Raw genomic sequence first — 24,906 nt, forward strand, 5'->3', positions numbered from 1 at the left:
TTGCTGAAACCAAGGAATCCTGTCTTAAAATCACCTGAGGATACAGCTCAAGCAGGATTGTTGATTTTAGCAATAGGGTCTACTCAACAAAATTGAGGTTTGTTTGTAGGAGGTTTAGTTAGGAAGCAGAGCTTGGAGATTATACTGGCTAAAGGTCATGGCTAAGAGTTCTGATGGGGATGTATGGCTGGTGAGGCAAAACTGTAGGGAAATGTGACTGTAATAAATAATGAATAACTGCTTCCAGATGGAGACAAAATAAGATACACCAAGTATAGGGCACTGGCAGATCCCAAGAGAACCCTGAAACAGAAAATTCATCTGAATTCAAACAAGACCCATGGTACAAAGAGTGAAAACAAGAATCTTGTCCAGATCAGTAGACCAAGAAAAAGGAATTCCTTACAGTGTTTGGACAGATTTTGGATGTACAACATGAGAATGCAAGACACTAGAATGCACTTATGTGTTTGCAGGTGGACAAAGAATATGGGCCATGTTTTATAAGTACATAAAGAAAGATTTCAAAGGCTTAAGCAAGAACTGGTGTATGGGACCTGAGAATAGCCATCTGAGAAGAAGATGAACAAATGAGTGAGCAAAGAGAAGCATGACAAATCTGCATGGAAATACAAAGGACTCAAAGGGAAAAAACCACCAAGGACACAAAAGAGATCCTGAAACTGACAAAAGAAATTGCCTTCATTGTTAGAGAAGAGCTCTGGGAGTAGTAAGGAAAAGGAGTGCATTGGTCCAAAGAGAAAACTAAAGACAACACAGACAAAAGAGAAATTAAAACATCCCTTAACCTCTTAATTTTAGGACAGGGAGTACAACAGCATGGCAATGATAGCTCTTTCCTCTTTATATGGGAAGAAGCTGATGACAAAGACAGGGTGAAGAGGAAACATCCACAGCTTAGAAAGGAAGATGCAAAACAATGTACAAAATGTAAATGGTGACAGGAGAAACTGAAGAGAGAAAAAAAGTGTTTCCATTACACTCTGGCAAAAAAATCCTCCCCCAGAAAGAACACCCCCAAAGCTAAACAAAATCCCCACACAACCTCTAAACATCCTAAGCTTGCTTAAAGGCAACAGAAGAGGTGCCAACAGGCCAACTGGCAGTAATAAGAGCAATGCACACAGCAACTCCTCCTTGACCCTTTGGGCATCTCTGTGGCACTGCAGGACAGAGTGATTCTGATGCTCATTCACCAATACCCACCTCATACTCCATCTATTCATTGATTCTGTCTCATAAAGGATCTTTGCAGAACTAACAGCAACATTAGTTCTGAACACTTCATGTTTCTTTTCCTTTTAAAATAAAAGAAAGTCTCAGTACTTCTTACCTCCCAAACCAGGGTGTAAACCTTGTGGATTTTGGTTTTGCTGCTGCATCACCATGAAGTTGGGGGGTAAATTCCCCTGCTGCACCATAGGGTTACGACTAGGAGAACTGACAGGCTGCTGGAATCCCTGGGGAAGAGTGCTACTCTGGGGAGGCCTTGGTCCCAGCTGCTGCTGCGTCTGGTTAACGGTTGGAGATGAGGCAGGAGAGCCCTGCTGGAAGGAGGAGGGAGAAGAAGCAGGAGACTTGTTGGTCAGGTGGGGCTGTTGTAGTGGTGTAGGAACCCGTGAGGGCCCTCCCTGAAGGCTTTTCATTTGAGGAGCAGTAAACTGGCCAGGATTGCTCATCTGGGGAAAGTTTGAGTGAGCCTGGGAAGCTTGTTGGCTTCCAAAAGGATATGGAGGTGGAGGATGAGTAGGAGTTTGTACTGTTGCTAGAGATGGTCTTGCTTGAAGCTGCTGCTGCATTTGTCCAGGCAACGGGGCCTTTTTCCAGCCCTGGTTTACTGTCAATGTACCCAGTGCTCCCTGGCTTGGAGGAGGCTGAAGTGCTCCAGAAGGAAGCTGGTTCCAGCCTGGGGGAACTGGAACCTGTGCTGGTGAAGTGAATGAAGGTCGGATACCCTGCTGTGGCTGCTGATGTGGCTGGGGAGGCCGATTCTGCAACTGCTGCTGCTGCTGTAGCTGCTGAAAGTTGGCTGAGTTCATCTGCCTGTTTACAGGAACTGACTGCATTGAATGCAGCTGGGGAGCTAAAGATCCAGATGGATGATTTTGTTGCTGTATATTTAGCCCAGATAAGAGTGGGTCCATTGCATCTAATAAAATAGTAAAGAAAAATAATTAAAAAAGAAAAACCCTACTGTAGAGAAAATCCTTCCTGAAATAACAAAGGCTAAATTGCTTGCTTGCATTTTCTTACTCTGCATAAAGATTCATAATCTAGAGAAGCCAGTTCTTATCAATTTAAATCCTCTAAAAAAAAGCACAACAGCCCACAATGCTACAGACTGATGTGAGCCTTCTATACACCCAGAACTGCAGAATCACAGAGTATCTCAGCTGGAAGGACCATTGAGTCCAAATTCCTGCTCCTGGCAGGATCATCTAAAATGAAACCACAGGACTAAGAGCATCATTCAGACATTCCCTGAACTCTGTCAGGCTTGGTGCCATGACCACTTCCCTGGGGAACCTGTGAAGAATAAACCCTAAACATTCACACCCACCTGACCCCCCAAACCTTAATCTACCAGTCTATCAACTGTTCCTGAAAAGAGGGGAAAAAGAGCACCAGAAATATTCCTGCCTCATTGAACTAATCCTTTCTTACCTTCAGCTAAACATAAAGCTCAGTCATGACAGTTCAAGTGCAAAAATACCCTTGCCATTGCTCAACACATTTGAACAAATACCAAGCAAGGTGGTGACTTATTAGGCACCCAAATGATTAGAAAAAAAATAACAGATTAAGGGAGAAGGGAGGTTTTCACAGAAAGAGTGGTTCCCAGAAAGTCAGGGAAAATGCTCCAGAACAACTCTGGAGTGCTTTCATGAGTACACACTCATGCCTGTGTGCTGAAGAACCAAAGTTTAAGAACATTTTCAGATCAGTAGTATGACTAAATTTTACCACCTGGCTGTGAGGAAGGCCGAGGTGTTCGTGGCTGCAGCTCAGCACTAGCACCACCTGCCACCATAGAGGAGGGCACATTTCCACCCTGGGACATCATAACAGCTGCAGCATTGCTCATTCTTATTAAACCTTAAGAAATAAGAATAGAAATTATCAAGTCAATTATCAATTATACAGAGAAGAATTTTAGAATTTTTCTTTCAACAAGAAAAAAGTATATTTGTCAGTAAAACATTTCTTTAGACTTCAAGAATTGTTTGTCCAAAATAACCTGAGGACACACCACTCTGTCTGAAAGCTCAGACTCCCTGGTATCAAACAACTTCAAGTCATGCTGTAGGTCTTTCTCTAACACCAAATTTTTAAAAAAGAGTATGAAAGGAAGCACTACTGATTCTTTAATTATTCGAGCCTAAACTATCACTGAAAGCACCAAGTGACAAGATTGTATCAAAGCTGTACATGTAATTCAGGCCTTTGCAAAGTCTGAAAATAGAAAGTAACTGAGCTGTTGCAAGAGAGAAAAAAATCCAATGTTTCACTTCCACAGGCTGTAACTTTCTAAAATAATTGCTATAATTGCCCTGGTGGTTATATTGCTGTTGCTGACCTGCAGACAGGAAATAAAGGTGCTGGTGGGCACAGTGGAGAGTAGAGCCCTTCTCTGAATGTTTTAGTCTTTGTTAAGGACAAAGATTTCACTGTTTCAATTTACTGTTTAATTAGGTTTTGACAAAGTTGAAATGTTCTTTCCATTCCTTCTTCTCAACAGCCACAAAGGTATCTTAGATAAACTGACCACAAATGCTCTGGTTTAATTGCTTTAAATCCTATTTACTAAAATATTAGTAATTTGTTTTACCTTATGAATCAAATATTCTAATAAATTAGATACTAGCTTTCTTTGTAAAAACTCTTTGTCAAATCTGGGTTTTGTAGTTAAAAATTCCTTATGAATATGCAATGCTCTAAAATAAAGTTGATAAACCACACTTTTCCACAAAAATTCCTTCTTTATAATCAGATCTCTAAAGTTTATCAGAAAATAAGAAGAGAGTAAAAATGACAGTGTCCTTAAATTACTGTCCTTCCCATAATTCTAATGTATTTAATCTGAGTCAGTTTATTGTACACTTGTGCACATTTCCATAAAGGGAACCAAGCAGAACATTGTGAAAATTTGTGCATATTTGAAAGTGAATTCACTACACTCAATTCATCTGCTTCAATAGGCTGTATGTAAAAAACGCCAAACAAACCAATTAAACAACAAATCAACAAAACCCCAAATCACCACACCCTCAAAATACCCAAAAACAAACCAACTGGCCCTGCCAAAATCACTCCAGTGTTTGTGGGACACAATGCACCCAACAATCCATTTACATAACACAGGTCGTGGTTTGACAGCAGGGAACAAGAACAGACATTAATTTACATGGCAATTAGAATTCTGCAAACAATAGCTGCTGTAACCAGTGGAGCTTCATTAGCCCAGTAGAAAATTTTTGAGTGTCTGAAGTGCCACAAAGAAGCCCTGAGGGAAGTTACCTTGTCCCCCCCCTGCTACAAACTGTAACTTCTTCCTATGTATCCATAAGGAGGAGCTAGGGTTAGCATGGAGATAAGCACCAGGTTCAAAAGAGTGGCTCCAGGGCAAAAGAGGAAGAAGATCTCAGGTCTTGGCTTTTTCTAGGAAAGGGTCAGGGAGGGGATAGTTTGGCTCTCTGCCAATAGAATAGGGGCATTAGGGAACAGGTAAGACCTTCCTTGTACTTCTGGTATTGGATTACAACACCTCCCTGCATGGGGAATCCCTGAGGGGAGTTACTTCATCCCCCCTGCATGGGGAATCCCTGAGGGGAGTTACTTCATCCCCCCTGCAGGGGGAATCCCTGAGAACAGTTACCTTGCCCCCCCTGCAGGGGGAATCCCTGAGAACAGTTACCTTGCCCCCCCCTGCAGGGGGAATCCCTGAGAACAGTTACCTTGCCCCCCCTGCAGGGGGAATCCCTGAGAACAGTTACCTTGCCCCCCCTGCAGGGGCAATCCCTGAGAACAGTTACCTTGCCCCCCCTGCAGGGGCAATCCCTGAGAACAGTTACCTTGCCCCCCCTGCAGGGGGAATCCCTGAGAACAGTTACCTTGCCCCCCCTGCAGGGGGAATCCCTGAGAACAGTTACCTTGCCCCCCCTGCAGGGGGAATCCCGTGTCCATGCGCATGGCCGTGCTGGCTCCCAGGGGCCCGTTGATCCGCACATCCTGGCTCCTGCTCTGGGCTAAAGCCAAGTTGATAGCACCTTCCCCTAAAGTGAGGACAGGTTGGGTGAACAGAAGAGACAGAGAAGCAGAACACAGACATTTGCAAAAGGATATTTAAGAGATGCCCAGGAAGGAAGAGCAGGCATCACCTCCACTGTGCCCTTCAGAAGGACACTTACACATCTCATCACTCTTCTGGAGGTCAGTTTTAAGAACAAATGTCATGACAAGCATTACCTGACCTTGATTTCATCCTTAGGGTGCTTCTGGACAACTGTCCAGAACTGATATGATAACTGTGAAATCCACTGAAAACTTGTCTTAAAGGAAGTCTCATATGAAACAAAAAGGAAAGAAAATCAGCCAACTCTTTCCTGATCAACATACAGAAAAGATTTTTCAGGAGGGTTCCTGCTGCCCGGAGCATTTTCAGCTTTCATTTCATTATTAGTAAATTTTCCTCTTGAAAGAATAAAAGTCTTGAGCTATCTTTTTCACTATAGCCAAGTTTTACCATGTTAACCAAGAACACTTAAACTGCTTTTTGAATCTACTTAAATGTGATCTTTGGCAGCAGATGTGGTGTGCAATACCTTCAATCTGAACAGAGAGAATGCCCAGGTCTCGGAGCTGCTGGTTGTTGCTCTGAGCCAGGATTCGCAGCCGCTCGGCAGCTTCCCGGGGGATGTTGAAGGTGACACGAACACTGTTCCAAGGCTCAATCTTCTGCACTTTCAACTTGTTGGATTCTTAGAAGAAAAACAATCAGAGGCAGTTTTTAAACAGGTCTGGTGAAACAGCTTGGTTAAAAAGTTGAAAAAAACGAAACTGTATTTGGCTTTGAAAGTTGCCAGTGCTTAGTTGCAGGTACAGATTTTTCTCCACACAGGTGGATAGCGACCAATGCTGCCAAATCACATCACAGATTTTCCAAAAAATCAGCAGCAAAAAATCTACTCAAATGATAACCAATGCAATAAACAACACAATTACTTGATAGTATTACTCAAAAATTGAAATATTCTATGGATAAACCACTTTGAAAAGATAAGAAAATATCTAATGAAACAGATTTCATACAATTATAGGTATTAGATTTGGGTTGGAAGGGACCTTAAAGCTCATCTCATTCCACCCCCTGCCATGGGCATGGACACCTTCCCTTAACCCAGGGTGCTCCAAGCCCTGTCCAACCTGGCCTTGGACACTTCCAGGGATCCAGGGGCAGCCACAGCTGCTTTGGGCACCCTGTGCCAGGACCTCAGCACCCTCATAGGGAACAATTCCCAATGTCCCATCTAAACTCTAGACTCCATCATGTTAAGGCCATTCCCCCTTACCCTGTCCCTCCATCCCTTGTCCCCAGTCCCTCCCCAGCTGGCAGGGGCTCTGAGCTCTCCCTGGAGCCTTCCCTTCTCCAGGTGAGCACCCCCAGCTCTCCCAGCCTGGCTCCAGCTCAGTGATACAGTACATTTGTTTGTGAACCAGATGAATGTGGGGAAAAAAATGACTACATAAATGAAAAGTTGAAATACTTGCTCTACAAATGCTTGTTGAAACCATCATTTTTTACTTTTTTTTTTTTTTCACAAGACCAGTGCAAACAGACTCCTAGAAATATTTCATTGATTTCTACTTTATAATTTCGTTTTCTAGGTAAGTATTTCAAATCCACTGCCAAAAAGCATCTCAAAGTCATGCAAAACATTTACTTGCAGGTTTTCTGAAAACCTGTTCTACAAATGAGTGTTTCTACATAGATCAGTGGTTTTTCAAAGTAACAGCTGGGCAGTTATGTTGGGTACATTATCCAAAGTGATACCTACCTAAATGATTGCTACAAAATGCAATTAACAATAGTTAAAAATATGCTCCCAATATAGCTTTGTAAGTTTCCAGTTTCTATCTTTCTGCACAGAAAGTTCCTCTCAAAACAGAAAGCATTGACCCAAATTTTCATCAGCCAGTCCCTCCACTGCAACCTTAGATCTACTAAAAATTTGCTAACTTTTGGAGTCTGAACAACATGTTTAGGAAGATCTTGTTCAACACTAATTCACCAAGCCCTTTTTGCTGCTTCAGTAATGGAATTATTAAATTCATCCTTGTTCTACCTATAAACCCAGTTTTGGCTGGAAACATGGTAGGAGGAGTTTTAAAACCCCCCTTTGTGGAGGTTTGAACAATCCCATATTTTCTGTTATTAATGTTCCAATATTTTACATAGGAAAATTGTATCATGAGTTTCAGTACATCTATGTGTTTGTACCCAAGTTTCTAATTATTCAAACACTGCATCTGCCAAGATGACCCCATGTTATTCACTAACTCCACATTCAGGATATCCTATTTTGCTCTGAATAAGTTTAAATAACTTGTCACATGGGTAATTTTCAAATTAACTTGACATTGACTTTTAAAATTGCTTTCTTGGCTAAGGTCTGAATCATGTTTATTAATCCTGGCATTAATATTTACAACAGACTCAGCATACACATCCCTCTATATAACAAAGACAACTACGTGCAGATGAATTTATTCCATGTCAGAAACTACACAATTCATCTGTGGTATTACACACTTCTCTTCACACCAGTAATGGTCTGCTAGTTTACATCTCCTTCCAACTGTTTCTAAGGTACAGCTCAAAACTAGTATTTCTTCACAGTATTTTTGTCTTATCCCCAGCTTTTTTATCTCTCTAAGCAACAATAGCAAGAACCCAACAGACTGATGTCAACTGACTACATAGATTAAGCTGGAAGAAAGCAATAAAGCAACAAAGAAATTCAGTTTGGTTATTGAGAAGTAATGTGTTATTTTCCTGAAAAAGTGTTTGACACTGTTGAAGAAAACAATCAAGTCCACCTAACTGAGCAGCCACCAGTAATCAACACAGGACCTTTTGCAACATGCTCAGAGAGGGGACAAATGTATTTTTCCAGATCTAAACATGTTGGTAAAAGATGTCTCAACAAGCCTGTTTTCACTGACTTGCCATGGAGCTGTTCCCAGAGCTGGGTGAGCTGGTATGTCAGAGCACTACCCATCCCCCACACAAATCAATCAATCAGGTAGGGTAGGTCAGAAAAGGACAGTAATGTCACAGGTACTGGAAAGTGAACCCATTCTCAGATGAACTGCAGTAGTTGAAATTGGACAGTTTGGGCAGTAAAACACATCTCCTGTGTGAACAAGCCTGGTTTCTCTTCCATATAACACAGACATGTGTAATAAGAGGAACATGAAAAAGAATAATACCAGGTAAAATGTGGAAACAGAAGAGAAATGAATGAACTTGCTAAATAAATCAGTTTTAAACAACAAAACAACTGCAGACGAGACAATTGAATTTCTGAGAAGAATAACTTGCAAATTCCCTAAGAATAACCCCAACAAATATCATTACAAACTAAGTACCTCAAACCCAATATAATCTATTTTTTGTGCAACTACCCTGACTTCCTCAATAAGCATTTTAAGGACAGCTGGAAAGTGACAAGAAGGTACATTACCCATGTGTAAAAGGCTAGGCACATTCTCCAGTATGGTATCCAGCTTCTGCTCAAAGTCTCTGTCACTTATATTTCCTTTAAAAGCTACAAAGATTGTGGAATCCCCAGGAGCAGCCTCCTGTTTCAGTTCATCTTCCTCCAGTCCTGAATCAAAATCCACCTCTAAGTCTTCCATAGCTGAGGAGTACAAGGAGGCATATGTGTCTTTTAAGTTTGGTAGATCATCCAAAACCATTGTTTCCAACAATGGGAGCCTGTCAGACGTCAAGGTGATGCTTGGAAGGGAAAAAGAGAATTATAATACATACAAAATAATTGTGTAAGGGCATTAACAGCTGCATTTGCTCATTGCCAAACCTACCTGGTGACCCAGTGTTGGGCTCTGTGAGACCAACTGTGTGAGGCTGACAGTGGTGGCCATGGCAGTGTCCAAGCTGTTCCTCCACAAGGACAAACAGAGGGGGTTCCAGGCAGAATTGTGCTGCACGTGACTTGAGAAGTATTCCAGTTGTTCTAAAAGACAGACAGGTAGAAAAGAAGGCAAAGAACAAAAAAATCAGAGGAAAATTAATTATATTAATTTCTGTATCCTAGATGGGACATGGAAGCAACTGGTGGCAATGCTGCAGTGCCTTACTGTCAAGAGACTAAAACTCACAGCAACAGCTGAATTATAGAATGATAGGAAAAACCACCACATTTAAGAGACTGCAAATGCAATAGGTCCAAAGCAGCAGGAAAGCCACAGCACAGTTTTACCAGGAGAAATGTAGCATTTGACAAATATTTTACTCACACTCAGCGAAATCTCAGGCATACTATGCCTGCTTTCCTAAAGTCTGTAAAGATTTCTGTATTTTCAGTTTCTTATGAACTTAACAACCTGAAATCTGCTCTCCCTCCCATAGCCCACAACTCTCATCATGCATCCACGTCATGCTCAGATAATGAATTCAGTAAGTCCCAGACCTGATGGATTTTTCTTAATGAAATGTCTAAACTTTGCAATAAATTTTGACATTATGACATTAATCTAAGCTGTTACAGAAGTACAATCTGTGATAAAATTATCCCTAAACTTAGAGTGGACAATGTTTAGATACACGTTTTCCCACTCCATCTCAAGGGTAATGGCACTATCCTTTCCAGGTGAGACATCTGCTCTAACACTCAGCACTTTGCAAATACTGCTAAAAAGTTCAAACCATTTGCAGAAATAGCCAAATGACCACTACTGTAAAAATCAAATCCATTCACCAGCCAGGACTGTCAAGACCTCCTAATTCCAAAGCTGTGGGTATTTGGCACAACCTGCCCAGATGGCTTAGCTCAGGAGAACAGACCCTAGAACAGGATACAGATTGGGGTTTTGGCAGAGCTTCAAGTTCCCAACACAATTTAAAAGCACAGCTTTGAGATTAAAGGTGAGCTGCAGATACTGGCCAGGAAACAGCTTTTTCTAATAAAGAAATCTAACAATGTTAGACAAGCACAGATTCAATTCTGCACTGTTTGCACACTCACACAAGGCTGCTGAAGAGACAATATTACAAAGAAAAAAATCAGAGACTTGGAAGTCACAAACTCCCCTCAGCTTTGGTCACTTCTCTACACATACACTCAGTAGATTTACAAAATACTGAGGTTTTTTTCTCCCTTGCAACCCTCCCCTCCACCAGGCAACCCAACAGCACTAAGGATGAATCCACTATTTACATGGAGTTTCTCTCTCATCCTGCAGCACCAGCCTTCATCCTCAAATCTCAGATTAAAAACCAAGCAAATTTTGTCTCACAAGCTCTTCTGCAGTCCTGCATCAAAAAATAAGTTCAATGTTTCACAGGTACTGATCTGTTTCCATAATGCTTTCATATACTTATTTTCCTATGGAAACTTTAAAGATGGGCAAGAGAGAAATAAATTTAAAAAATTCACTACTAGGTGAACACAGAGACAATTAAATCTTTTTTTCCCTCCCCATGTTGCTTGGTTTAGTATCTAAATTACTGCTCTGACTGTTTGGCACCTCCATTAAGGCTAACTCCTCAATTTCATGTCAGGTGCCCAGATAATAAGGATTAATGGGAGCATGTGAAAAAGATGTTTTAACTGATTTTCACATAATTTCTTGGATAGGTAACTTCCTTACCCAAGCTGGCTTATACTAAAAAGGAGGGCAGTCCTTCTCCTTCTGCATTCCTACATCTTTCATTCCACATCCACTGACTTTTAATGACCAAACACAGCCATTCTGTGCAAGAAATAAGGCAAGCATCCTGTGAAATATAAGCAGTATATTTTGAGGAACATGACATAGTACATTACTTGTCAGAAAATGGTGAGTAAATTTTTTAGGGAGGGAAATTCCACCTCAAAATACAGACTTCTACATGTTGCAAAGGTACAGCTACTTGGAGGTGACAGGGTGTTGCACCTGCAGCAAGAAACATGAGTACACCTGACAATCTCTAACACCAAAGAAATAAGAATTTATCTACAAGAACACAAAACAATTCAAATCCTTTTTTTTTTTTTTAATGGAGGTGTCTGAAGCCTCCATCTTCCCTGTGAAAAAACAGAAGATCTCTAGATTGCTTAAATCATGGTTTTTAAACAATTCATAAAAATGCTGCAGCTTAGACCAAATTTCATCAACCTCATCTGAATGTGCTAAAATCTGACAGGATTTGTTGAACACCATAAAAAATTTTGTAAGCACTATAAAAACTGGATTTTCTAAATCCCAAAGGACAAGAGGCCTTGCTTCACTTGACTCAGAGAATCACAGGACCACAGGGATATTGTGAGTGAAGGAAGGAAACCAAGACCAAGCTTTACAATTTACCTCCCAGATGAGCACATATAGCTACAGCTCCCTTTGCATCTTTTCTTTACATTGTGGTCCTCAAAGATCTCTGCTAGATTCAGCTGCACTCTTTCCTTGTCAAACACATGAAATTTAGTCTTTTCCTGTACTCAGGTAGCATTTATCTCAAGTACAACACAAGAAAGTGATGATTTGCAAGATTTTCCTTTTCAGGCAGTGCACAGCACACCATCCATGTCAGAGCAAATGAATCCCAGCTGCACAGCATCCTGACAACTTCTGTAATCTCACGGTTATGGGGCTGGCTTCCATGAACCCTGTAATTAGCAGTACCTCCCCTCAACACTCTTTCCACACAAACACAAAAAGCCTTCAGCATAAGCACACACAGGTAAAACACTGCTCATTCAATAATCCACATAATCCCAGGTTATAGAGGGTCTCTGATGAATAAGAATCACACCTGAACTGATCTGCACAACCACAGCACCTTGGGAACTCAAGCTCCCATGCTCACTTGGCAGCACAAGAAGGTCTCTGACCATCATCCTTCAAAAAGCACATGTGGCCTCCTTTCTGTTCCTGCACCTTATGTATTTCAAAATTAGTATTTCTCATTATACAATTGTTTCTAGAAACTCAGAGCAAGTGTTTCCACATGGCAACCATTTACCCTCAAACCTGGCCTGGAACTGGCTACAGCACCAAAACCAGTTTTATGCCTCTTTATTACCAAGTTGGTCTTATTCAGTACAGTCTAATTACTAAAAATACCTAACTGAATAAGAGAGTGGGGATAAACAGCCAAACAACAAATGGCCAAAATGCACCTGCACTGTTGTATGGGACAGAGGGTGGAAGAGCTCAGCCCATGAAGACCAGAGAGTCCAAGGATGCAGGGCACACCCAGGGCTGCTGGAGCCAGGAGCTCCAGGCACACTCAGCTTATGGATAAAACAACTGACCCACTGAAATGTGCCAAACAGAGACTCTTCAGAGGAAGAATTCCCACAGGATAGAGGATGCCACAGTTGAGGCATGGGCTGATGGACAGCTGGGTCACACAGACACCACCAGGAGCCCCAAGGCATTTGTCATGCCCTGTGCTGTCCCCACCAGCAGCCTGGCAGACAGCCTGCACAACAAACCCAGCACTACCTGTCTGGGCAAGGCTTGGAAAATCCCATCCAGACCCCAGGAAAAATGGGATTAGAGCAAAATCTGAAACAGCCAGTTCTCACTAACTAGGGAGCAGCTGAACATGGGAAAGCTGGCAGGCTCTGGAGTACCTAGAAGTGCTGGTCTCTGGAGAGAAAAAGCAACACAAAGAAAAAAAATCCAACTGATATTTTGGTATTTTTGCCGCAAGGTTCACTCAACTGATCCAAACTTATGTCAATTTGTCTCTTAAATAGAACTTGAAACCCCATGCCTTGTTTTCCCCTATCCATTGCACTACACAGAGCACACAAACCAAACCAAGGCTTTGACTGGCCATCTGTCCCAGGTTTTCTGCCACAGTCTATTGGTTTACAAGCTTTTTAATGTATTCAAAATAAACACTTAGACAACTGATGTCTCATTAGAACCTGCACTCTCCCCAAACAAATAAAAAGTACTAAAATCGTGCTCTACATCTCAACAAGTACTCTCCAAATTACACAAAAGATTGGGAAGGATGAAAGCAGAAGGAAGGATGGATTAATGCCCTTCACTAGCAGATGGCACAAGCTGGCACTAAGCAGGATCCTCATCCTCACTGACCATTAGTTAAAGCTGCAACAGGGAAGGGAAAGACATGAGATTACAGCCAAATCCCTTAGGAAACCAGAATTGAGAGTAAGGAGGAAAAGCCTTGGATAGCAGTAGCAATGTAATTTCTAAAGGATTTAAATTGCATTTGCTGTGACTGAAAAATGGTTTTCAAGCAACTTAATAGAAAAAATATCAGGAATAAAGGATGCCTTGGATAATACACTTTAATGTTTTCTGCTTCTCTTGTTTTGGATGCCAGTGAGAAAAATATGTAGAGATTTTCATGATGGGAGCAGAGGAGCTTCAGAATTGCCAGAATGCTGCTGAGAGGATGGCTTTCTTTTGCACACAGTCATACAAGCTGCATTTAAAGTGTAACATCTATAAACCCCAGAAACACTGATCATAACACAGATCTACTGGATATTTGTTAACAGTGTATTAGCCTCTTAAAACTGTTCCTTTTGTTGCCCAGCATAGTGATCTTAGAGCTTGTTAAACCTGAGCAATGAATAAAGCTAGACAACCACATCCATTCCACCATACGAAGATTAAAATAATGCTATGGTTTTGGGGGTGGGGGAGGGGAAGGAAAAAAAAAACCAAACCAACAAAACAAAACACTCACAAAACAAAAACCCAACAAAACCTTTAAAAAAATTCTAGGCAAGTGTTGTATAACAATATAACACAGGGAGATTAAATAAGGCTAAGAATTACTGCTACAATATGAAAGGATACGTAAAAACAAACTTATACATGCACTAAAATTTCCTCTAAAGCAAATTAGCCATGGTTCCAGTAATTTTGAACTTCCAACGTTTATATTAGATGAATGACTATTAGATGAATGACCACTAAAGCATCCCAACTGCTCTCCTTGGGAGAAGCAGCCACAAACCTGATGGCAAATCTCCCTAACCCTGTATGACTGAGTGGGAAGTCAGCTCTGGAGCCAGCCCAGCCCTGCAAGCACATACAGCAGGGAGGACAGGCAAGGGGAGAATGCAGAAAAACAAGAGATATTCACATGTGTCATGTGCTTATTTTACCTACCAAAACAAATTTGAAAACTTCAGTATTTTGGGGTGTGCGAAAGGACTTTCAGATAATTCCAGACTGGCAAGCATGGTTAAACAGCAAATCCCAAATACGGAATCCTGAAAGAAAACCATCACATTTCATCAGATAATGATTCAAAATAACAGAAATACTGAACATACTGGTGAACAGCTCCATCTTTAATATGCACTTTTGCACCCAGTCAAACACTCTCCTCAGCAATGTAAAAAACATATGTTACTATATTCAGATTTGAACAGTAAAACCTGAGGAGCTTGAAGAATCAACCTTTCATTATGGCAGAAAATGGAATATTTCCTTTAGCTGAAAATTACATTCTATTCTTCTAAACAGGGCAAGATTTATCTAGAATAATGTATTTATTTATGTCTTAGGACAAACTCATCTAGATTAAACTAATCTTCAGAAGAGAGAAACTGGCACAGCCAGGGGTCCCTCAGCTCATCAGGACCAGGCACCTAAACGGGCTCAGATTAAGCTCATTCCAGAGGCATGCTCCAAACCCACAGGAACATTGTTGCTACAGACATTGTTGCTGCAGGTGGCCAACACAGAGAGGGAAATCCATTCCTAGCCCCTGTTCCTGGTCATGGGCTCACCAAGCTGCACTCCAGCTCCTGGCATCATAAAAACACAGTAGAAAAGCTAAATGGATTTGGGAAACAAAACACTGTCCCTCAAATCAACAGGATTTATAGGCACAGCCCAGGGATGGCTCTCAAGGAGATTTTCTGCTGACGTGCTTGCCTGCTCAACAGTGGGAAAGGGGACTGCCCAAAAACAAACAGGGGAAGCAGAAAATGGAAGAAGGCTCAGAAAGAAAAAGCAGAGATTTGTTGTCTTCTATCTAGACAACAAAGCAAACTTGCTTTAAAATTTAAAATAAAAATTAAAATTCAAAATTAAAAGCCTTATTGTGCTGTAGCTTGTGCACTTTGCACCAACTCAGCAACTCAGAGAAGGAAAGAGCTTTTACATTAAATCACACCATATATGCTTAGATGACCATTAAAAGTGCTGCAAACACCTTTCAACATCTCATATCTTCTTGTATTTCTAAGTAATTGTAACTCAAGAAGCATAGCACTGAGTTGAAGGCCTGATGACCAATCACAAGCAGTGACCTGTTTCCAGCCATATGCACCTGCCTAAATACCATGACCAGACACCAGCCTGAGGAGCAAAACCAAAATCTGAAACAGGAAATTGTTGCATAAGCCAAAACTAATAAAGGTTTTCACATTCTACAGCAGATAGGGCCTTAGTTCTACTTTTTCACCCTTTTCATAAAAGGATGGTCCACAGCCTAAAGCCAAGTCCTATGACAAACTGGCTGGTTACCTCCAAAGCCAGGCCAAGGCTTCACAGGAAAGGCTGGGCCGTGTAAAAGCTGTTTCTGAGGAAGTTCCAAGGTGCAGCAGTCAGTGCCCATGCTGAGCACCTGTGCCTTAGCCCAGCAGGGTGAGGCTGATTTTGGCTAAAGGATGGGGAAGTGAGGGCAGAAAAACCTTCTGAGCTCCTTGGTCAAGGAACCAAAGGGGTTTTGTTACTGCAGACCTCCCTTCAGAGTGTCCCCCACCACGACATTCAACTGCTCCAAAGAAGGACTAGGAAAGACAGGCTGTCCTAGCAAGATCCAGTGAGAAACTGAGCATGGTCAGCCTGGGCTATGGGAAGAAGAAGAAGAAGAAAAAATAACTGCTGTTGTCTCCATTCCCACTGTGCACATGGGGTGAAACCAAATTTGGTTAAGAAAAACAAGCAATCAACATTGGTTCACTAACTCTGACTTTCACTACAGTAAGTTATCTGACAGGCCTGGACAGTGAGCACACACCTTAGCAGACCCCATGAAATCACAGAAACAGCCTTGTGAAGTGTTTCAGCTACAGAAAGAGGTTTTTTTTAGAGTTTCTCCTTTCCCAAACACAAAGAAAACAAACCAAGTTAGTCTCCAGCAAGGCAAGCTTTGTTCACTCATGCTGACACACAACTGGCCACTGCTCCTCACACTAGTCTGCTGCATTCCCATAGCCCTCAAGCATAAAACACTGAAACCCAAATGTTTCTGACAAGGAGAAAATTACAGCTTGTTCTAACACACATGACTCTTTGCAGTGATATCCTGATGTGGTCTGACAGCAGGTTTAATGAAACATCCGTTTGTTAAAGTTTCATGAAGTTTGCTGAAAGCCCACGACTCATGCCAAGCTGCAGTGGACATGCCTCAACAGAGCCATCGGGCTCTACTCCAACAGAATCTGACTGCTGAGATGCTCAGGACTGCTCTGAAAAGCAGGATGATAACCCCAGAATAAGCAGCTAAGTTAACCACACAGAAATTATCCCTTTCAGCAGCCAAAATACAAACCAAGGCAGCTGCCAGGCACAAGGAAAATGGGAATCAGCAATTCTCTTGGACACTGCAGTCTATCCAGCACAGTATTTGGTCAACCAATTCCCATTTGCTGAGTTATTAATTTGCCTTGGTAATGATATTTTCATTTGAAAGAAGCACACTGAATACTGACAGAGCTTTGCAGTACATAACTTTCCACAAAGATCCACCAAAGCAATCAGCAAACAAAATGAAATGCTATTTAAAATCATGAGCATCTTGACTGTATTTGATCTTGCCTCCAAAAGTTATGAAAAATACCTTTTCAAGTAGCAATCTCTGCTCTGTGTTTCACCAAGCTTTTAATTTAAACCTGAATTTAACCACTACCAGACCTTTCTGGGCTGACACGCCCCACAGGTGCTCCATCGTCACCAAATTCTCACAGGGCTTCCTAAACACCAATGTAATTCATGTGATCATCAGCACTGAACTAAGGTTTAACTGAAAATTGCACCTTCTGCAATATTACTCCTTTTTGAATTTTGAAATTATATAAAGGATGAAGAAAAAAATCAAAGATAAATCAACCAGCTTAAAAGTAATTCTTTGATAGGAGACACTCAGTGTCAAGGAGATTGTTTTCCCTGACCAAAAAACCAACCTTCATATAACAAATGTAGGTACAGCTTTGGTTAAAATCAAGATTATTCTGAGAGTTTCCTGACTGTATAAAAACTTGCAGTTTATTTTGTGCTGCTCTGGGTTTTTGAAAAAATCAGATTTCAAGTGTCATTTATTGTCACTGCTGCCATTAAGAACCACGTAAGCAGCTTAGGACCTTCTGATAAAATGTGGATGCAACAGAACTGGAGAGCAATACATTCTTTCAGGGATGGGAAGATCATTCCCAAAAAACCCTTCAAAGAAACACTTTGCCATGCATGGCAAGGAGTTGGAATGAGGTTGTCTCTAAGGTCTCCCCCAGCACAAACCATTCTGGGATTCTGTATATGCAGACCAGAGGCTTAACTCAGTCTCCACGAGCAGCACACAGAAACCACAATGAGAAACACAATCTTACACCAGCAGTGTGGTCCTGGCAGATCGTTTGATAATAAAAATTATAAAATTATAAAAAAATATAAAATTTGAAATATTTGCATAGGACTTGGAGAATTCAATAGCATGCATCTTTTGGTGGAATAACTAGATGATGCCTTTTCATGCATCAGACCTCAAGCTTGGGGTGCCATATATGCACCAAACATAAGCAACTTCCTGTCCCAAATTATTAATTTGCACAAATTAATTTACACAAGGTATCATTCCTTTCCTGTGTTTTTCATACAAATCCAACCCAAAGCCCTGTGTAGAGCTATGCTTCAGGGCATTCCTGCCAGCTGGAGAAGCAGGAAACTGGTCTCAGTTCCAAGAGGACAATGGCCCTCACGAGCTGTGGAGTCCCACATGTGTCTCCATCCCTCGCCCTAAACCAATAGTGACACACACTGGTTGCCTTTCTTCTTCCCCAAATGCATAAAGAAGGGTTATTTACTGAGTTACAGCTTCAGGGCTCTCACATATACATGACCAATTCAGTACTTATTTCTATTTTTGATTATACAAGCAGCAATTTTTGATGTGCCATTCAGTGTGCAGGTGGAATGCTGTTCCACTGGATGGAAAATTATTTCTTGATTGACTGAGAAAAATCCCCAGCTCCTGGACCTCTGGAAAACTTCCACTACCATCCTGCATAATCCAAAGCTTAGATTAACTTTAAACACCAGCAGCATCACTCTAATTAACCAGGACACAAGACAATCTAAGTTATCTTCATCGTCTTGAGCTACACCTCCAGCTCTCCTTGCACGAACACACTGACTCCGTGGCTGAAATGCTCAGCTATCTGCAATTAATGAGGGTCTCCTGCTGAAGAACATCAGTGACCTGCTCCGGAGGGGACAGCAGAGTCTGCAACAGCGTCAAGACAAAACACAAAATATCCACTCTGGCAAAGGAAATGTGACTTGCTTGTCTGGCTGGAGGAAATGGAGAGACTCGCCTGGAGATGGAAAACTGCTCAGCTGATGAAGCATCTTCCCTGCTGCCTCAGCTCGGTATCATCTGGGATTATTTCTCCTTCCACTGCTGGCCCTTACTTTTTCCAAGCACTACACATTCTTTCTCATTCCTTCTGCTCCAGCTGTGCACTAAGGAAAGAGCCTGAACACAGTTTTTGCAGCACTGAGAATGAAGTCCAGCTGCTGAGTGCCCTGTGTGCCAGCAGGCCTCCTGCTCCCTCACACCGTCCCTGCACCACAGCTTTGCATTTCTCAACAGAGACCACAGGATTTTGAAAGACACCCTCATCATGCCTTCTGCCTTTCAGAGGTTCTCCAGAGACCTAAAAAATGACACCATTCTCAATGCAAATCGTTACAGCCACATTAACTCTTGAATCCCTTCACCAGCAAACCCCTTGCCACTGCAAATCTATTAAATTTAGTGAGCCTGTGTAATTGAGTTGTAACTCCAGCTTTCATCTGAAAGCAACCACTATTCTACTAGAAAATCAAAATATACTTCAAATTTAAGGTTTAGTTACCATGTTAAAACATTTAACATCTCTCACAAAGGCAGGAACCTTTGTTGTACTCAAGCAGCACAAAGAGTGACATTAGAGCTGTTCAGCAGAATTTACCTCCACAACCTATATTTTCAAATATTTAATTTGAAACAGCAACACTTCCAGATGCACAAGGACCTGGAATTCTTTGGCTTCTCTATACACAGTCATTTCTTATGTTAGAGAAGCACCTACTCTTTTATTAGAAAAATGTAAAATTATTCAATCACCTGGAAGCCTGTTGTAAACAACTCCTTCCTCCAAATCCTACAGAAAGACAGGCCTTCCAGAGAGAATGGCTGGAGAGCACTGCCGGGAGATTTCCAGCCCAAATCCAACACCCAACAGAAAATCCTTCCTTGGGTTTAAAATACTAAGAGACGTAATTTCTCTGCTGAAGGTCAGGCCTGCGTGTGGCCCCTTAGGTCTGATCTTGACACAGGAGAGTCCGGACACAGTGTTGCTGTGACATATTTCCTCCTGGAGCCGGGTAACTTTCAGAGGAAGGCAGAGTGGATACCTAGAATCTGTAGCAAACCCCTCGGTTCCCTGTGAGCAGAGCCCTGTGAGCAGCCCCTGGCCCCAAACCCGCCTATTCTGAACACCGGCCTTGAAACCTTTGTTTCTCTCTCAAGATATAGAGAAAAGCTGAGGCCATTCACTATAACTCGAAAAGAGCTGCCAAAAATATTGTGGTTATTTCACTTAGTAACCTTTATGGAAAATGCCAGATTTGTTCTTTGTGGTTGTTTTCACATATAGGAAATGCTGAAAGGTGCCGTAGCTAAAGAACCAGTCAGAACAACACACAATAATTGTAAAACCAACAAGAGCCACGGTCTTTCTTCTAAGAGAGGTTTTACTACAGTTCCCGGTGAGGGGAATGAGCAAAGATGTGTCTATGAGAAAGCTGAGGGGTTATGGAGAGACAAAGCTCTTGAAGCTCCAACCTGCTGCCAGGGTGCAGACCCACAGAAGAGCTCTGTCCTTCCATTCCCCAAAGCAGTGGGAAGGAATCAGAGCCCTCGGCTTTCTGAGATGGTTTTAAAGCAGCTGCAATTTCGACAAACGCTGAAATCACACGGAGGGGACGAGTGAAGAGCCTTTTTCCGACTGGTTTAAGAGTCACCGAGGACTCGAACAAAAGCGAAACGTCAACGCGCCGCGGCTGACACGGCACAAAGCCGTCACCGCCCGCATGAGGTCAGGGCTGAGGGACCGGGCTCACACACAGCGGCCGCACCGCGGGCAGCTCCCGAGCTGACAGCGCTGCCGGCCGGGCCGCGCTCGCTGCCCCCGGGCCGGCGGGGCCGAGCCGAGCCGCGGCCTGGGAGCGCGGCCGAGGCGGCTGCGGGCCGGGCAGGGTCGGCTCCGCGCCGGGCGCTGCGGGGCCACAGGCCGCGGGCGGGCGGGCTCTGCCGGCGCCGCACGCTGACAGGCTTCTGCCGGGAGCCCCGACACCGCCGACACCGCCGGAACGCCGCCGGCGGCCCGGGCCCGGCACGGCACGGCACCGCTCGGCGCCCCGCCGGGCCCCGCCGCCCCTTCCCCCGCGCCGCGGGCTCGGCCTGCGCCCCGCCCGGGCCGCCCCGGCCCCGCTGCTCCCGCCCCAGCGCCGCCGTCGCCGCCGCGTCCCGACCCCCGCCCCGCCCTCCCCTCACCTGGACCCGCCGCCGCCGCCGGGGGCGCGCGCGGGGCCGCGGGGGCGCGCGGGGCGGGGGTCGCGCGCGGCCCGGGACTCCAGCGCCGCTCCGCCGCTTGCGCCGCGCACGTGACCCGCGCGCGCCTGCGCCCGAGCGCGCGGGGGCGGGGGCCGGGGGGGGGGCGGCTGCGACCCCCGGGCGGGCGCCGGGGAGAGCCCGGGGAGAGGGGGGTAATAGCGTGGGGAGAGCGGGGGGACAGGCGACCCCGGCCCCGGGGACAGCCCCGGGACAGCCCGGGAACAGGCGACCCCTGCCCCGGCCCCCACACGGCAGCCCCGCCACACCGAGTCCCGCTGCGCTCCCCCTCCCGTGAGGGGACCCGCGGTGGCGGTTGCTTCTCGCAATGGGGACAAAGTATTTGCCGGATGAAGCTGAAGAAAAAATAATAACTAGGGCCTTTATGAGAAATTTTCGGCAAATTAGGTTTTTAATTCGGATGAGTTTTAATTCAGAACGTTTCATCCAAAGGTTTCAGACTCTTTGAATAACACTGAATTATACTTTCGTTTTACCAGTGGGGAGATGGGGAAGAAGCCAGGGAGTGACCTGGTATGGACTCAACAAAGGCCACAATGCTGAATTTTAATTCAAAGTCCATTAATTTGATGAATGAACAGGCCCATGGGCCCAAAATCCCCCGGTGGGCAATGGTCCCTCAAATGTCCCCTCAGCACACAGGGGTTCCACAGCTGAAGGGACCCTCACAGGGCACACAGCCCATCGGTTTGTCTCTTCCTACATCCTTTATTAACATGAGAAATTATTGATACAAGAGCTCTGAAATGCCTGGTTTCCTGCCCATAGTTGCTGTGGGCAGAACGCTCTTGCCTGGCACTGAGGAAGAATGACACACGTGGCAATTCCTATTTCAGGGTAGGAAAACAATCAAAGGTCCTTTATGGGAAAAAAAAATACTTTGTTTCTACAAAATCGTGTGATTCAATAGCTTGAGCAGGTTCAGAGGCTTGAGGAGGGGTTTCAGGAGAGTGTGTGCAGCTGGAGCCAGCCACCTTTGGATTCGTGTGGAATACTGCTGGATAAACGACATAAAAAATGGGATTTTTTTCTTTTTATTTTTGTAAAACCTTTAAAATACAACCCACATCTCTATAGCTTGCAACATAGAGAAAAAAACCCTTTCTATGAATCCACACATAACTCCATCCCACAAAACCCACCAAAACAAAAGCATTAATGTCATGGTTAGCTGAGGACTTATCTGGAGCATTAAACCGGATTGGTGTGTGCAGAGCTGCAGGCTGCTGCTTTCCTCGGCTCTCAGGCTCCTGCTGGCACAGGCTGAGGAATCCTTCCCCCAAGGGTTGTCCTGCTCGTGCCTTTTTGTGTCTTCCACATTCTCTGGGGAGCAACCCCAGCCCTTCTCCAGTGTGCTGAGACAAGGGCAAAGCCCCAAACCCTGAGACCCTCCGGGCTGCCAGGTCAGAAGAGATGGGGATCAGTCAGAGTAGTGGGAATGAGGAGCGTTGGATTCATCTGATCACCTCTTGGAGTTTCCATTTGCCTTTGTGGGGATAATTCCCAGGCTTTGCCTAGCTCTGCTCCTGGATTTTGGGACTGGCTGCAAACACAAGGAAGCTGAGAGAAAATTTCTTTGGTGCCTCTTTCTTCCCCAGGTGACATAATGTTTTTCTTGTTTCGTGAGACTCTTCTTAAATCAGCTGCACTGAACTTCCTCCTTCAGCCTCATCTTCCCCAAATCTTCCCCCAGCATAGAGACATAACAGCACTGCTTCCAAAAATCTTGCAGAAAGCTTCCCACCCCAGTTGCTGTGCTTGTCATGCCAGATTGTCCCTCAGCATGCCCAGCTTACTTGCTTTTATCTGTACTATGCACATTAATACCAGGCATGTCTCAAATCCCTCAGCAAACAAGAACAAGCCAAATGCTATTTTCCGAAACCCAACTTTTCTGAAAGCACAATACTCAGGTGTCCCACCTAGATCTGCTCAAGCCATCCAAGTGCTGTGACTTTCTGATCTCAGCTTGAGAGATCCCACACAGGAACTTCCCCGTGCCTAATCTCAAAGGGAGTTTGCAAACAAGCTCTCCCTTCCTTAGCAACCTGAGGCCTGTACATCCACTTCACTCTTCAGAGTACCCTGCTTCCCATGGCTTCTGATGCTTCTGCTCACTGGTGGGAAAGACCAGAACTGGTGCAGTCTCCACATAATTAAAATTAACCCCAATTGTCTTAAAATAGCCTTGCCACAAGGGTAAGCAAAGGGAAAGAGAAGCTGAAGGGACACCAGGGTGACAGGACACAACCAAATACATTTTTGAGGCATCTCTGCTGGAGATTGGAGTTGAAGGACCCCCAGGTGGCCTCGGCATCCACTGGCAGTGGGGAAAAGGGAATAATGTGATGTGGAGGAGCAAGAGGGAAGAAATATGGGGCAGCTCCAGATCTGCCACACCACATCCCTGCAAATTGTGCTGCAGGCTGATCTCCAGAGAAGAGCATACTGCCCAGCCTGGGAATTCCTGGGTCTTGCCCAGGCTCTGTACAGCACAAACAACACAGGAGAAGCTGTGGCTGCCCCATCCCTGGTTGTGCCCAAGGCCAAGTTGGGCAGGGCCTGGAGCAACCTGGGATAGTGGAAAGTATCCTTGCCCAGGGCAGGGGCTGGAACTGGATAATCTCTAAGGCCCCCTTCAACCCAAACCATTCTGTGATTTTTTTTTTTTTTTTTTTGTCATTCTGTTTGTGGAACTCATCCAGGAGCAGACCCTCAGTTTGTTTGGGATGCTGAAGCTTTGCTGCAAAACAATAATGCAGAATGATACAACAGCACCTGCAGGGAAGGAGGGCTACCTGCAGCAAAGACAGGCATTTGCTTCATTGTCCATGACAGAGCACAAATGAATTTGATATCATGACAATCAAAATCGTGGGTTTATTTACACACATTTTCATATGGCAGTATTTTCAAATGACAGGTATTACACAGAAAAATGTCTTGGTATCTTAGGTTGCAATGCAAGATGTAACCACAAGTATGTATTCTATCAGCATCTGTTAAAACCAGGTGGGGCAGTGTTCATCTCTTTCATGACCATCCTCCATCCAGGGGAATATCTCCTGTTAATGGGCCACTGAGTCCCACTGCATGACTGATAAAATTACATCATCCCATTGGGAGATGCCCCACCCAGGGAGCAAAGCATTTCCTACCTGGATAAAATCTGAGATTTGGAACATCAAAGCAGCCTTTTCCCACTGGATTCCCAGAGGAAAACCAGACCCTTCTACAGCATCCCTGGACCTTCAGAGGAAAACTACACCCTTCTGCAGGAGCAGTGCTTCAGCTGAACCACATCTGTCACTGGAGGAGAATGCAGCCACCATTTAATCAGACTGCTACCAACACCTTGACCAACAGAGTGTCAGGTTGTATTCTGTCTCTGTCAGTATTTTTGTACTACTGCATTTTATTTTAATTTTCCTATTAAATTGCATTTCTGACTTGGGATTTCCCACTGGTTTGCTTTCAAACCGGCACACTTGAACAAAATAATTTCTCCTCTAACACTGGTATAATGCTCACTTGGAGAGAAGGAAGGGAGATCTGTTGCATTGCAGTCACTATCACTTCAGAGCTGGTGTTTTGTTAAACTGTGTGGTGAGAGAGGTGGACAACTGGCCACAGATGTGGTGGGCAAGGCAGGGTTACAGGTTACACAGGAGCTAATCTCTCCTCTTTGACTCTGAGGATATGGAAAGGTGCAACCTGCTGGGTGGGGAGTTTTGGCTGTGCCAGGAACAGTTCTGGTGGGTGAAAGT

At 43.9% G+C, this 24,906-nt stretch overlaps 1 protein-coding gene across 6 annotated transcripts in view; it reads right to left on the reverse strand.

The window, feature by feature from the left end:
• NCOA6 (nuclear receptor coactivator 6) overlaps positions 1-21,173 on the reverse strand; it is a 43,971-nt gene extending 22,798 nt beyond the window's left edge. For 3 of the 6 annotated variants that reach the window (XR_013776341.1, XM_079321969.1, XM_079321971.1), the window contains exons 1-6: positions 9,127-9,278; positions 8,766-9,040; positions 5,844-5,999; positions 5,172-5,294; positions 2,989-3,117; positions 1,355-2,170 (exon numbers count right to left, since the gene is read on the reverse strand). Coding sequence is in view for 5 of the 6 variants with exons in the window: in XM_079321969.1 (XP_079178095.1) it covers positions 1,355-2,170; positions 2,989-3,117; positions 5,172-5,294; positions 5,844-5,999; positions 8,766-9,000 (1,459 nt within the window). In the remaining variant the exon portion in view is untranslated. Of the gene's footprint in view, positions 1-1,354; positions 2,171-2,988; positions 3,118-5,171; positions 5,295-5,843; positions 6,000-8,765; positions 9,041-9,126; positions 9,279-14,403; positions 14,508-21,061 lie in introns of those variants that run through there. The other 3 variants (XM_079321972.1, XM_079321970.1, XM_079321973.1) reach the window with 3 other exon arrangements.
• Positions 21,174-24,906: the final 3,733 nt, after the last annotated feature.

This window comes from Erithacus rubecula, assembly GCF_903797595.1.
Source record: "Erithacus rubecula genome assembly, chromosome: 18".
In the NCBI taxonomy this organism is placed as follows: domain Eukaryota; kingdom Metazoa; phylum Chordata; class Aves; order Passeriformes; family Muscicapidae; genus Erithacus; species Erithacus rubecula.